Source organism: Saccostrea echinata, unplaced genomic scaffold (assembly GCF_033153115.1).
Source record: "Saccostrea echinata isolate AGI-Se365-2 ecotype Australia unplaced genomic scaffold, CSIRO_AGI_Sech_v1 ptg000029l, whole genome shotgun sequence".
Taxonomy (NCBI): Eukaryota; Metazoa; Mollusca; class Bivalvia; order Ostreida; family Ostreidae; genus Saccostrea; species Saccostrea echinata.
Window position 1 is genome coordinate 30,205,001 of NW_026889778.1, and position 14,393 is coordinate 30,219,393.

The 14,393-nt window shown below is 33.8% G+C and overlaps 1 protein-coding gene across 1 annotated transcript in view; it reads right to left on the reverse strand.

Annotated features, from left to right (window-relative positions):
• The window catches only part of LOC133195812 (heat shock 70 kDa protein 14-like), a 54,568-nt gene extending 40,217 nt beyond the window's left edge, over positions 1-14,351 (reverse strand). Inside the window, exons 1-4 of the mRNA XM_061331763.1 lie at positions 14,282-14,351; positions 14,007-14,087; positions 7,436-7,567; positions 5,088-5,193 (exon numbers count right to left, since the gene is read on the reverse strand). Of these exons, the coding sequence (XP_061187747.1) occupies positions 5,088-5,193; positions 7,436-7,567; positions 14,007-14,087; positions 14,282-14,338 (376 nt within the window). The 5' untranslated portion in view covers positions 14,339-14,351. The remainder of the gene's footprint in view (positions 1-5,087; positions 5,194-7,435; positions 7,568-14,006; positions 14,088-14,281) is intronic.
• Between the last annotated feature and the right edge of the window lie 42 nt (positions 14,352-14,393).

The window sequence follows — 14,393 nt, forward strand, 5'->3', positions numbered from 1 at the left end:
GTTGAAAACAAAGAATTTTTTCTTTTAATTTTGTTACAAAGCTTTATATAATAAAAAAAAGAACTGTGTAATCTTGATCCGACATTTTTTAATAAGGGTACTGCATGACTCTTGGATTTGTAGAGACTACATGTATCTATTAAAAAACTTTTTTAATACTTGGTGATTTTATATTTAGTTTTAATGAGTAGTTTTAAGCTGCAGTTCACATTTTTGTACAGATGTACCAACTGGCAGTTCTAGATTTCATGTCTCAAACCTATATAAATCCATAATGACTAAGTCAATAAAAATGAAAAAAAAACACCTGTAAAATGCAGAAAAATTACCCAATAATGATGAAAATAGCAGGTGTACACTTTCATATGACAAATAATGAGTGTACAAACAGCGATTTTTTTCTACCCATTGGGTCCGGTACCAGTTCAACTGGGAAAAATAGCATCGAAGTAGAAAAAAGGAGAATTTTCTGTCATTTAAACAATTGAAAACGTTTTTTGCGTTTATTCCAACCTCATTACCTATTACTCCGTGTTTTAAAGAATAAACAACAAGTATTTATGGTTTTTCATATCAATGTCCCTTGTTTTCGCATTATTATGCTTTCAATTTGTCAAAATGTATGACACTACGCTGTCTACACCACAGGTCCCGCCATATTATGACTAATCTCTACTTTGGATTTAAGCGGAAGTGAAACAACTAGTCAACTTGTACAATGTTTCATTTAAAAAGAAATACGATGTCATCGAAGTCTGTTGCTTGGCAGTTGAATTTGGAATTTTTCATCTCAAAATTGGAAATATTAACGGTTTTTGGCATTGGGAATGGTACCGTTTATTGGTACCAGTTATATAAGGGGAAAAAAAACGCTGACAAATTTTCAGACAAATCAATGCAATAGTCTCTGAGAATAGGTCCGGACAAAATCATGTAATTACAAGAGGCCCAAGGGCCTTGAATTGCTCTTCTGATAAACTGTACAACCTATCACTTCTATTTGAAGCCTCTAAGTATCCTGTATATTTAGATAAACCCTTGAAATTCCAAAGGTAGGTCATCATGACCTACATTTTAGATGAAACACTCTGAGAACCCAAGATTATTCTAAGCCAATAAGTACCTGAGAGTTGGTCATGGTGACCTACTTATCACTTGTCATTCTCTGAGGAGCTAAGATACATCAACTAAGTTTGATGATTCTAAGCCAATTAGTACCTGAAATATTTAATTAAAGCCATAAATTTTCAAAAGTAGGTCATGGTGACCTACTTTTCAGTTGTTGTACTCCGAGGACCCAAGATGCATCAACTGACAAAGTTTGATGATTCTAAGCCAATTAGTACCAAAAATATTTAATTAAAGCCATAAATTTTCAAAAGTAGGTCACGGTGACCTATTTTTCAGTCGACCTACTCCGAAGACCCAAGATGCATCAACTGGCAAAGATTGATCATTCTAAGCCAATTAGTACCTGAAATATTTAATTATAGTCATAAAAATTGAAAAGTAGGTCATGGTGACCTATTTTTCAGTTGACGTTTTTTGAGGACCCAAGATGCATCAACTTAAAAAGTTTTATGATCATATGCCTTAAAATGTCCAAATTATGCCTCTGAAACGCTTTGTAATCAAATGCCTGCAAAGTTCAAAAAGTAGGTCACCGTGACCTACTTTTTAATAAATATGTTTTATGGCCCCAAGATGCATCATCTCAGGCCAAACAAAAAAAATATGTGTGGTTCCGGTTACAACTCCAAAAAAATAGGGTAGGTAGGTAGGGATATTTTTTTTTTTTTTACAAAATGATTTTCTAAATTTTTCTAAATAATACCTATCACTGCTTTGCAAGTGACGTTTAGATGTGATGTGATAATATACTAGTCAACATTGGTAGGGGGCACCCTTAGGATAGTTAAGAATATGAAACAAATATTTTTAAATCAAAAATAAGAAACACACTAATAATCTTATTAATTTCTTTTTGTAAAAAAAGTTGGAAGTGAACATCCTTTTTTTAAATCCATGTTTATAAATGAATTTAATGATTTTATCCAGAGCAATTCTTACTTTATTTAATAATAAATTTTGATAGATAAACTAGAAAACAGGCATAGAGTACTGCTAAGAGCTGTCAGTGGAAATATATTTAATATTGTTAAAATTTGAAATTCTTAAGATGAAAACTTTTTACCTTATTGAAGACTTTATACTTCCAATTCAGGTAAAATGAGCTGTCTTGTTTTTCACTTTTCCTCATCAACTGTTTTTTCCTACTTTCGGTTTAAAAGAAATGATCCTGATATAAATTATTTAATAATTTACAAGTTAATCTATCTTACACATTGGACTAATTCTTGCGTAATCAATGCAATCAAATGATGTTTTCTCATGTTATCTTCTCCCTAACTCCTAAAGGCATATTACCTGGCCAGCTAGCTGTGAACGCACATTTATTTAATTTTGGCAAGCAAAAACAAAACAAAAAAAACATGGTGCTGGAAAAAAGGAATGTTTCCACGCTATGCTAGCTTGCTTTAGATTTAACACTATTAATTGAACACTTGCAATAAGTGTTGAAACGATGTTTCGCAAGGTGGCTGCCATTGCTGAAACTAAAACTAATACCGGAGCTGATGATGGAAAGTGGGGAAAATTCCAGAAAAATATGAAAAATTGCCAGAAAAAAGTTTAGGGACGGGGGTATAAAATAGGGACGGTCGGGTAACCGGAACCACACATATTTTTTTATTTGGCCTTACAAGATTTAATGATTCTAAACCTCTCTGTATTCGAATTAATGATCTTAATTGTTTTGAAAAAGATTAGGCATAAAATTAAAAAAGTAGGTCAAGGTGACCTACTTTTTAATCAACATACTCCGAGGACCCAAAATGCATCAACTGACAAAGTTTGATGATCATAGGCCTTAAATTGTTCAAAATATGCCTCTAAATCATTTTGAAAAAGAATGGCCACAAAATTTAAAAGTAGGTCAACGTGACCTTCTTTTGAGTCAACATGATATGAGGTCCTTAGATGCATCAACTGACAAGATTTGATGATCCTAGTCCCTATAGTAAGCAAAATATCAACATTTTAATAAAATGTAATTTTTGATCAACTTTGAAGTGACCTTGAGACCATGCCCTTTGCCCAAGGGTAAATCCCCGTGTTTAATCTACAACATATCCTCATCCTTTTGTGTAAGTTTGGTGATAATCTGCCCAGTGGTTCTTGAGAAGAAGATTTTTTAGCAACCAGTACTTTTGTTTCTATTTTCCTAATTATCTCCCCTTGTTTAAGGGTCACAACCCTAGTTTTAGTATAAACAAGAGCCCTTGGGCCAAGGATACCCTGTGACAAATTGGACAATAATTGGCCAAGGGGTTCTTGAGTTATGGCCCATATTCTAAAAAGTTTACGCATACCGCACAAATGGCCATAGCATTAGCTCTTTGAGCCTTTGGCTCAGAAGAGCTAAAAATGAATTAAACACCTGTAAAATGCAGAAAAATTACCCAATCATGATGAAAATACCAGGTGCACACCTTCATATGGTGTATAATAAGTGTAAAAATTTTCAGACAAATCCATGCAATAGTCTCCGAGAACAGGTCTGTACAAAATCTCGTGTACAGACAGATGGACAGACAGACAGACGGACATGGTGATTCCAATATACCCCCCCCCCCAACCTTGGTTTGCAGGGGGTATAATAAAATTACAAACTTTATGGGCTACCTGCTCATTTTAATCAGTTAAACAGACTGCTAAATGTCAACAAGAGGACCATGGGCCACATAGCTTACCTGAGTAATTATGGCCCTTCTGTTCTTTATCAGCAGATTTTTTTCCCAAATAAAGTCTTATGTAAAATTAAGATAATATATATTGTGGCCCTGTCCTACCCCCCCCCCCCCCCCCCCCCCCCCAGGTGTCATGATTTGCACAGACTTGAATTTCAGGATTCTTCCATACATGAATAATCATGGCTTTGCTGTTTTGAAGAAGAACACGTTAAAAGACATTTCCTTTTTTATTATAATTATGTAAAACTTTGATTGGTCATTGTAGTCCCATCCTACTCCAGGGGGTCATGATTTGAACAATTTAGAATCTACCTTACCTGAAGAAGCTTCAGTATAAACATAACTAACGATAACTCTACTGTTACTGAGAAGAAGAATTTTAAAGATTTTTCCTATGTATTCCTACATGTATGAAAAACTTTGATCCCCTATAGTGGCCTCACCCTACTCCCTTTGGGGTCATGATTTGGACAAACTTAAATCTAAACTCCATCATGAAGCTTCCTTCTAAATATGACTAATCATGACCTTGCTGTTCTTGAGAAGAAGAATTTTAACGATTTTCCCTATGCATTACACTGTAAAACTTTGATCGCCCATTATAAATATGACTAATCAAGACCTTGCTGTTCCTGAGAAGATGATTTTTAAAGATTTATTAGGTCACCTGAGTCACTCAGATTGCATTAATTTTAATGGTTTTGGCCCCAACCCTCAGGCCCCAAGGGGGAGGGGGGGCAGGGACCATGAAATTCACAATTTTTGTTGCCCTTCACCCATAGGTGCTATATTATGCCAAAATTGGTTGAGCGGTTTCAGAGAAGAAGCTAAAAATGTTCAAATGTTAACGCACATCGCACGACGAAAGACAAAAACAGATAGCAATAGGTCACCTGAGTTTACCTAAAAATTGAAGGATAATATGTATTAATGACTTAAAAATCGTCAATTGTCTAATGCAACAGCTTCCAGGGGCTTCGTACCCCAAGTCCCACCAGGACCTTCGTCTCACTGAAGCCTTATGCTGGACTGCCATTTTATGCTTCCACATTGATTGACACCAAGCTACCCTACTGACAGAGAGACTAGAAAACAGATGCATGCTAGAGGCTCTTAGATCAGGAAAGCTCACTAAAGCCTTTTAGCTCAAACTGTTTTGATAAACAAATAAATTACAAGAATTCTACCTTTTTCCATAAGGATTGAGGATTTGTCTTGCACTGTTGGGGACTGATTAATATATGCATGCTGCAGAGAAACCCCTTAATATATTACCTTTCATTTGTTTGTAAATAGCTGTTGCCACATCTACTGGAGTTGCATTAATCATTTCTCCCTTGAAATCAACCAGGTAGACTAACTGTCCATTCTTATTCTCAATCTAAAAGAAAACAAGCTAATTCAGAGAATTTGTGTCCCAGCTTAGGGTTAAAAAGAAGAGGGTGGAAGAACTGGAAAAATTTGCAGATGAAGAAAGAAGAAAGGTCAACCTACACCTTTCAGCTTTTAGCCTTAGAGTCAATAGGAGTGTTTTTAAAGTTTGAGAAATTCATGACCAAAAGTTTCATTGCAAAAACTTACAGGAAATATAAAAGTATTATCTGAAAACTATACCCGGTATATGCAATATATATTTCTGACTTTGACCTTTAGACCTTTGAGTTTTTTAAGACCATGGGGAGTTGTGATACACATGTAATATTTCATCGCAAAATCTTAAAGTATTTTTAAGATATAGATCAGGAAAAAAAATTGTAACACACAAACAGATTGTATGAAATTACGACCTTGACCTCTGACCTTTTGATTTCAAAATCAATAGGGGTCTTCTTTAGATCATAGGGAGTTGTGATATTAAATTTTATTGAAGAAAGTTAAAAAAAAAAACTAAACTTATCATCTGGAAATAGCTGCAGAACTGTAGCATTATGGTTTTATATTTTAGTCTTTGACTAACGCTACAGATCACGTAAAGCAAATATGGAGCAATTTACGGCAAAAGATTTTCTGCGCACTTTGGGTATGTATTTCGCCACTCTCAAGCACTGGTCAATCAACGACCTTTCATTCCCTAACTCTAGATATATTCTATAACCAACTTGTACATTTTTTCCACCTCCTAACCCTTTCTAGTCATCTCTATGAACCAATAAACTCACTTGTTGTGAATTTGTTGTCGGATGGCATAAAATTCACAAAAAGCGAGTTTATTGGCCGTAGAGATGACTAGAAAGGGTAAGGATATGGACAAAATATACAGATTGGTTGTAGAATGTCTAGAATTAGGGAATGAAAGTTAGTTATTGACTAAGAGTGCAATGATGGTATATCGTGGTATATTTTTCCAGGGTTCAATTCTTGATATGCTAAACTGATATCGCGGTTCGGTGCAATCGGTCCAGATTTTGTTTCCTTGTTTACAATTTCAAAATGGCTTCTGCGCAAATGGTGAGGTCGATGATAACCCATAAACAGCAGTTAAACTTATTTCCAGCACCTTACAGACCTCAGATTTAACACGGAGAGGGATTTAATGTGATTAAAAGTTATAGATGTTAAGATAAATGATAAACCCTTTAGATCTAAACGTATTCTCTGGTAATACACGATATCTCATCACGAGTGTATTTCAATGAAAATACGCTGTCTTGTTGACTAAAACGTGTTAACACGAGAAATATGACAACTGGTTTTGTACGTAAATAAAAGGAATAAAAGAATTAATGTCTTCCTTTTTCATTTCAATCTGAAAGGAAGATTATTAGGAAAGGTCCCTGTAGTTCCTTGTAAATGTTCATAATTGGTTTTGTCACAACTCAAAGATCTACCTATCAATCCAATTCAAGTTAACAAAATGATATTTTAATTATTATCAAAAAATCTGAACATTTGATATAACCCTGTCAAGTTTTAAAAAAATATGATGACAACCTTGAAAGGCTTTTTAACCTTGTCAAGTATCGTGATACGTGTCATATCATGAACTGAATACCATGATACGTATCATATCGTGAGGTTGGTGTATCGTTGCACCCCTATTATTGACCAATGCTGGAAAGTGGCGAAATACATCCCCAAAAGTGCGCAGAAAATCTTGCACTGTATATTGCACAATATTTGCATTAAGGGATCTGTTGCATTATGGTCAAAGACTAAAATATAAAACCGTAATGCTAATCTTCTGCAGCTAATCTGAAAAATGTTTTTTGTAATGTATGAATATTTATCTTGATCTTTGACCTTTTGATCTTAAAATCAAAAGAGATCTTTTTTAGGCCATAACAAGTTGAGATATAAAATTTCATTGCAAAACCTCAAAGACTTTTAAAGATATTGCCCGAAAACAAAAGTATTATACACAAACAAAATGAATGAATTGATGACCTTGACCTTTGACCTCAACATCAATAGAGGTCTTCTTTAGGCCATAGGAAGTTGTGATATAAAATTTCATTGCAAAAGCTCAAAGGCTTCTCTAGATATCGTCAGACAGACCCAAAGTAATATCCCCCACTGTCAATGAAATTGGGGACAAAAAAACTAATTAAATTTGACAGCTCGAGGACCAACTCACATAAAGACACATTACTAATGAAGACCCAGGAAACTATCACTTTATCTACCTTTACAGGTGATTTTTTTACATATTCCTGGGTGACTGGATCCTCCCATGGTCTTCCCAATACACACTTGACAAAACTAATGGTATTCTGTGTGTTCCTTATACTCCCTTGCTTTGCTGCAACTCCAACAGCCTGAATAATAAAATAAACTGATGGGTTTTTAAAGTTAATGGTTAAGTATCTGCTGGCGCTGGAATGAAGATCGTTTTTTTTAGGATGTCTGGGCTATTCATTTTTCTTTAAAATTGAATACATAATTACAAGACTGTAACCTCTGAATAAAAGTTTGAGATACCAGAATTAATTAAACTGTATTTTCTTGGGGCTCAAATTTTAAGGATTAATACTTAAAGCACCACTAATCATTTTTAATATGCTGATTCTTTAAAGCATTGTTGGTTCATAAAGAAAATCACAAAAGTTCACATCTATTTTGGAAATTATGCCAAAATAATTATTGCTATGAAAAAGTTTTGGGAAGATATTGGAGGGATCAATTTAGAGCTCTAAACATCTTAGCAGCTGTAAAATAGAAAGATAAGCTTTTAGCCACTTCTGGCAAAACAATTATTAAGAATACCAGATTACAATTTGTTCTACAAACATTGTTACAGTAGTACTCAAACATAGGTAATCAAAGATTACTAAGCTCACCTAGACAAATGTTATCTATAAATAAGGCAAATCTCACATCATATTTTTTCCTAGTTAGTGTACATCCCATGATCAATATCCATCAATATCATATTCAGAATCCAAAGCAAGTCTGGAAGTGTCTATCCCTAGATACATCTTCGTCCATGCTAATTTGGTTAAAATATGGCTCAAATTCACTCATGTGGAAAATCTAGGTCAGATCCAGAATCCAAAGCAGGTTAGTTAGTGTACATCCCTAGATGCATCATCCATGAGAGTCTGATCCGGGTAGGGCTTATAGTTCCTTGGGAATGGATCTGCTCCAAAAACTTTAACCTGGTCACTCATCTGGAAAATCTAGGTCAGACCCATTATCTGAAGCAAATGTGGTAGTGTCTATCCCTAGATGTATCATCCATGCAAATTTGGTCCAGGTAGGGCTTATAGGTACTTGGCAATGGACCTGCTCCAAAAACTTTGACCTAGTCACTCATCTGGAAAATCTAGGTCAGATCCATCATCCAAAGCAAGTGTGGTAGTGTCCATTTCTAGATGCATCATCCATGCAAGTTTAGTCCTGGTAGGGCTTTTAGTTCCTTGGGAATGGACCTGCTCCAAAAACTGAAACCTGGTCACTCATCTGGAAAATCTAGTTCAGATCCAGCATCTGAAGCAAGTGTGGTAGTGTCCATCCCTAGATGCATCATCCATGCAAGTTTGGTCCAGGTAGGGCTTATAGTTACTTGAGAATGGACTTGCTCCTAAAACTTTAACCGGGACGCCGACGCTAATGCTGAGGGTATAGCATAAGATCATCTTGACTTCATCGAGGTGAGCTAAGAACTCTTTTTAAATCACAAGCTAGTTATAATTTGGCATGTGATATCAAATTAACTAAAATAATTAATTAATAAGGTATTAACAGTGCCTGGGAAGGTCAAACAACAGGTGGGGCAATGGCCCCACTATTTATAAAATGGATGGGCCATTTTGAAATTTAAGGGGCCTAGAGGAAATACATTCAGGCCTTTCTAAAATATATCATAGTATCATGCTATGATAATGCATATATCTCTGACAAAAAAAATTCAAGAATTTTTGTTTAAAATCCCATAGGAATTAACAAATCATATGACATTGACTAGTAGAAGTGACTTTCTGTTCCTAACATGCCTAAGAACTTCATAAATCATTCGTCATATAAAACGGTCCCTTCCCAGGCCCTGTATTAAGGCAATATCAAGTGTACAACTTAGAATAATATTTAAGACTGACCACAGCAGGTATTCACACCTTGACAACAATTGTAATTAATAGTATAAAAGTGTGCGGTTTTCATGGAAGACCAGTTCTATGAGAATTTATTTTAAAAGGCAGGCTGTAAATTTAGTACTGCCCATCTCAACTCCTGATTCTCTTGGACTAATGTTTTCACTGATATTCTCCACATATTTTTTTTACATAACAAATTTGATTCAAACTTTTCAGGTACATTAACTATGTTGAACATAAACATAAATTCACATAAACATATCAAGAATGTAACAAATGGTGGCAATAATGGAGTAAATTAACAGGTATCTGTTTTTTCATAACTCTGTACTAAATTTTATTGATTTTGGACAGATGACATTATAATATGTAAAATTGTTGATATAATTATGTATGGGGGAATTAACTTTAATGTAGCAAACATGACCAAGAAATTAAAAGCAATTTTTATTTTGAGAGAGAGAGAAAGATGACGAAATTAACAAAAAATCAGGAAAAAAAATAAATATGTTTGTTTCCAGTTACCCGTCCCACTCATTTTTTGGCCAAATTCCCGACCCTACGCTTTTTTTCCGGAAAATTTCGAGTTTCCGTGACTTCCTCTTTTTTTATGAAATCGTAATGGCGAGGTACTTTGCAAGAAATCCATGTCTGTTGCTGTTTCATGTCGATAATATAATCATAAAATCATCCTTTTCAATTATTTAGAAAGGAAAATGTAATGAATTGTCTCCCGTAAAGCCGTTTTCAAAGTAGCAGTCCTGTAAATATTAGCTGGAATGAACATGGGATTGTATCAAATTAGTAATGCAACATACATCTGATAAATGACCACTGATGTTTTGAAATTATTTATCAAATTATTTTCATGCCATTTAAGAAACTAAATGCTATACTTATCTCAAAAACAATTACAGATATCATGAAATTGTCAATGAACTTACTGTTTATAGTATACATCACGGACGTAAATAGATATGGGTTAGACTAATAACAGTAAAATGTCATCCAATCATTTTTAAAAAATTCTATCAATAAGGTAAGGGAAATATATTAGTCATTTGTTTTTATTTAATGTTACTAATCATAAACATTTAAGCATATTGATTTTTTTTTTGGGGGGGGGGGGGTAGATTAGAATATAATTACAAAATTATTTAAATTTATATTGATTAATAATTGATGTTTTTTGGGGTTTTCTTGTTTTAAAATAAAGGAAATAAAAGTAGTTAAAGCCCCTCCCCCTCCTCCTCTTAATTTTTAAAACTTCTCCCTAATTTGTTTGAAGTAGTTAAAGGACTTATCGCATGTTTCTAAATTATTTGAAATTAAAAGTGTAAAACGTTCCTTATGACCACAGTTTATAAATTTTGTGTTTTTACTGAGGATAAACCGCGGTAATTAACCAATTATTGACTCAAATGAAAACCCTTGAATTAAAAATCTAAGTTAATTAGATAGCGATCACGTGACCCTGTGACGTCAAAGGCGACAATGGCTGATCATCTCCTAACGTTAATCTTACTAAAATATACGCGATACAACCTGAATTTTCTGCGTTAGGGATGACCAAATCACCGATTTTATCGATATGAAATTTAATATCCAACCTTATATGTCAGCAACAAATAATCTGAAAATCCGTTAACAGTGTAAAAATAACAGCGACAATAGCGAGGGAGACGCGGCGAAGACGAAGAAACCCGCCATCAAAATACAGCTTGATTTTTCATCATATCACATGTATAAACTTATTTGATTCACAAATTTATTATTATATAACTTTGTTATTCTACGTTTTTAACATAATATTAATTTATGCAAGTATGCCTTCATATGTTTTGTAAAGGATGGCAGTCTTGAAAAATAATTTTCCGATCACGAAACATTGCCGTAATCAGACCTACAGATTCTAAATGTTTGGAATAAAAAACGAAAATATCTCAAAAGCCTCATACCTTAGAACTAGTTAATGTTTTTATATTAATTGAAAATCACGTTAGGAATCAATTTTTTCAGCATTTTTCGTAATTAAGCTGAATTTGTCATTGATAACTCCGTAAATAGTGTGCAACTTCTCATCTCTCTATCACTGAATTGTCGCCTATGACGTCAGAGCAGTATTTCGCCGAAATCCGACTGAAATATGCATATTGCCGTATTTGAATTTCAACTCTCAATATCTCTTAAAATATGCTTTCAACAACGTTTATTGTATTCAGAATTTTAATAAACAAGATAATATTTTTCATAAAATTAAGATTTTTGAAAAATCATGCGATAAGTCCTTTAAAGACTCCCTAACTTTTAGGCCTAGGATAGACCTTGACTAGACCTAGATTTATTTCTCATTCATTGTGTTCAATAGATATTGAATCTCCATCCAATCCCCACCAATATATCGTAAAAAAAAAAAAATTGCACCACCTACTTACCCAATGTTAAAATTTCATGTAATAATAAACACATATATATTTTTTTTTTGCCTCACAATCTGAACTATTGGGAGTTGGATATCAAAAGTACTTGATTTATCACAATATATGTAATATTACTGATATATTTGTACATATGTGAATGTATTTCAACGCAGAAAATGTGCCTGGCAAGTAAAGAAGTATGAAGCGATTCTGTACAGCTGTAAGAAGAATATCAATAGAAAACCAATAGATTCAGGAGTCAGAATTAACAGCGAGCGCAGCAAGCGGTGTGAAGTGCCGCTCGTCACAAAGAGCTCTTAAAGCAACGCCTGGGCGAAGAGAAAATTTGGACTTTGCACATTGATCCAGATCAATTTTATTCCTCAGTAACCTGTGGTCCCATAATGCTTTGCGAATTGCATCTCGCTGCAAACAAGGTTCTCGCAGTAACAAGAAGTTCCACGAAAAATATAACTCACCTTGATTTGATGGATATATAGCAGATAAATAGTAGATTAAACTTTCTTTATTAAAATTAGAACTGTTCAGATTTTGTTTTGGTAATGCAACTTACAAGGGACGTCATGTGACGTCAGAGTCTTGACGTACTAAATGTCATGTGCGGTATGAACAGGTCCAGTCCAAAGACTATTTCTACCTACGTAGCTATTGATAGCTACCTAGGTATTTAAACCTACCCAAAGTAGCTATTTTTACCAACTTTTTGCATTACTTGCATTTTGTGGACAAACAGCTGAACAGCACAACATGGTGAGTACATACATGCCAACTTTCCCGATTTTTTCGGGAGTCTACCGATTTTTAACCCTACCTACCGTTTGTCTACAGATCTATTTTTTTAATCCCATTTCTACCGATTTTTAGGAATTCCGGATTTTTTACCTATCCGCTTTGAATAATACCGCATTTCCGTGTGAAAAAAGATGGCAGTTCGAATGTTTATCAGTAGATATCTGTTTATTGCCGCTGATAACAGGTAATCAACAAGGTGTCAACTGTGCAACCAGTCATTACTGTGGTTTTAATCGCTCCCGATTCTCATTAACAGTGTATATTAACCTAGACAATCATGCCAGATGTGGAAAATTTAGAAATACACACGACAGGATACAAACTTATGATGAGATCACACTTTACAGCAAAATTTGACAATATACGTATAAGCTGTTAATAAAAGGTTTTCAAGTTTAGGAAATACGGCATTTCTCACTATAATTACGAACTACGTCATTGATCATGGAAAAGACACTGCCAAAATACAACTTGAAAAGATACGTCTGCAACATAGGTACTATGGTCTGCAAGTACAAACCGTTAGGTTTTTAAAGCAGAATTCCTGGAGTGGTACACAAAAAGTTTGAAAGGAGAAGACGTACCATGCCTTTTACAGACTTTGTATGAAAACATTAAAAGTGACTTCTTCTTAGTATTCCCTTTGATTTAAAAAAATTACAAATTATTTGTCTGTGACTTAGTAGCTTTATACAATGTGTAATTTACCAATAGACAAAAACAGTAACTGCATGAACTCTTTTAGTAACTTGCATAATAGCTTATTTGTAATTAAGTTTAACATCCTTATCCATGTAATAATCTGTATGTGTATGACATTGCTTATGGCAGGGGGGTTATGTTTATCTTTATATTAACATATTAAATAATTTTGATTAAAATTTTCTTTTTTAAATTTTAAATAATATTGTGTTTTTGTTGAAGTTGATAGAGAAGAAAACACTATGAAGTTAGTGATAATATGTGATACAAGGTATTAGACTGATATTTAAAAAAAAAAAAACAACAAATACTTATTTTCACGACAAAATGCCACGAATTTAGAACTTTGAAAAATGTTGTTACGCGCAATCTCCCCCAAGGAAATTTTCAAAAGTTGGCATGTATGTGAGTACCAAATTTCTTAATACAGTCACACTGATGATGAATACAACAAAATTTTGGCCAAAAAATGATTACGTTGTAAATTAACAATTTTGAATTGATTACTATGCAAAATTGTTGATTTATGAAGTAATCATTTTTTGGCCAAAATTTTGTTGTATTTGTCATCAGTGTGACTGTATTAAGAAGTTTATAAGAGAAAGGAAAGAGTTAATCATCGTAATATCAATTATCTAATACACATTACTGTTTGATTCCTTCAATTAAGTTCCCAGAATTAGGCCTAATCTGCATTTTATCAGATAAAATGTTAAAATAAATATTACCTGGTCAAGATCTGTATAAGCTACTATACATGGTGTTGTCCGGTCACCAAGATCATTGGCCACCACATCTGTTTTTCCATCCTACGAAGCATATATAATATGTATTATGATTCCCTCGTTTCATTGTTTCCGAATTTCCTCAGTTACTAATTGTGATAAATATTGTTTTATTAAGTATCTTCCGTTTTAACATTTATATTCTCATTCAATTAAACATATACATCAATTTGATATTTTTTATATATCTATAATATATACAAATTATTAATTTTTACCTTGTACACAGCAAGACATGCTGAAGTCGTGCCAAAATGCACTCCAAAGGCAGCCATATTTAATAACGCGAGATTTTACACACAAAGTCTATTTATGGGAACAGTGGCCCTC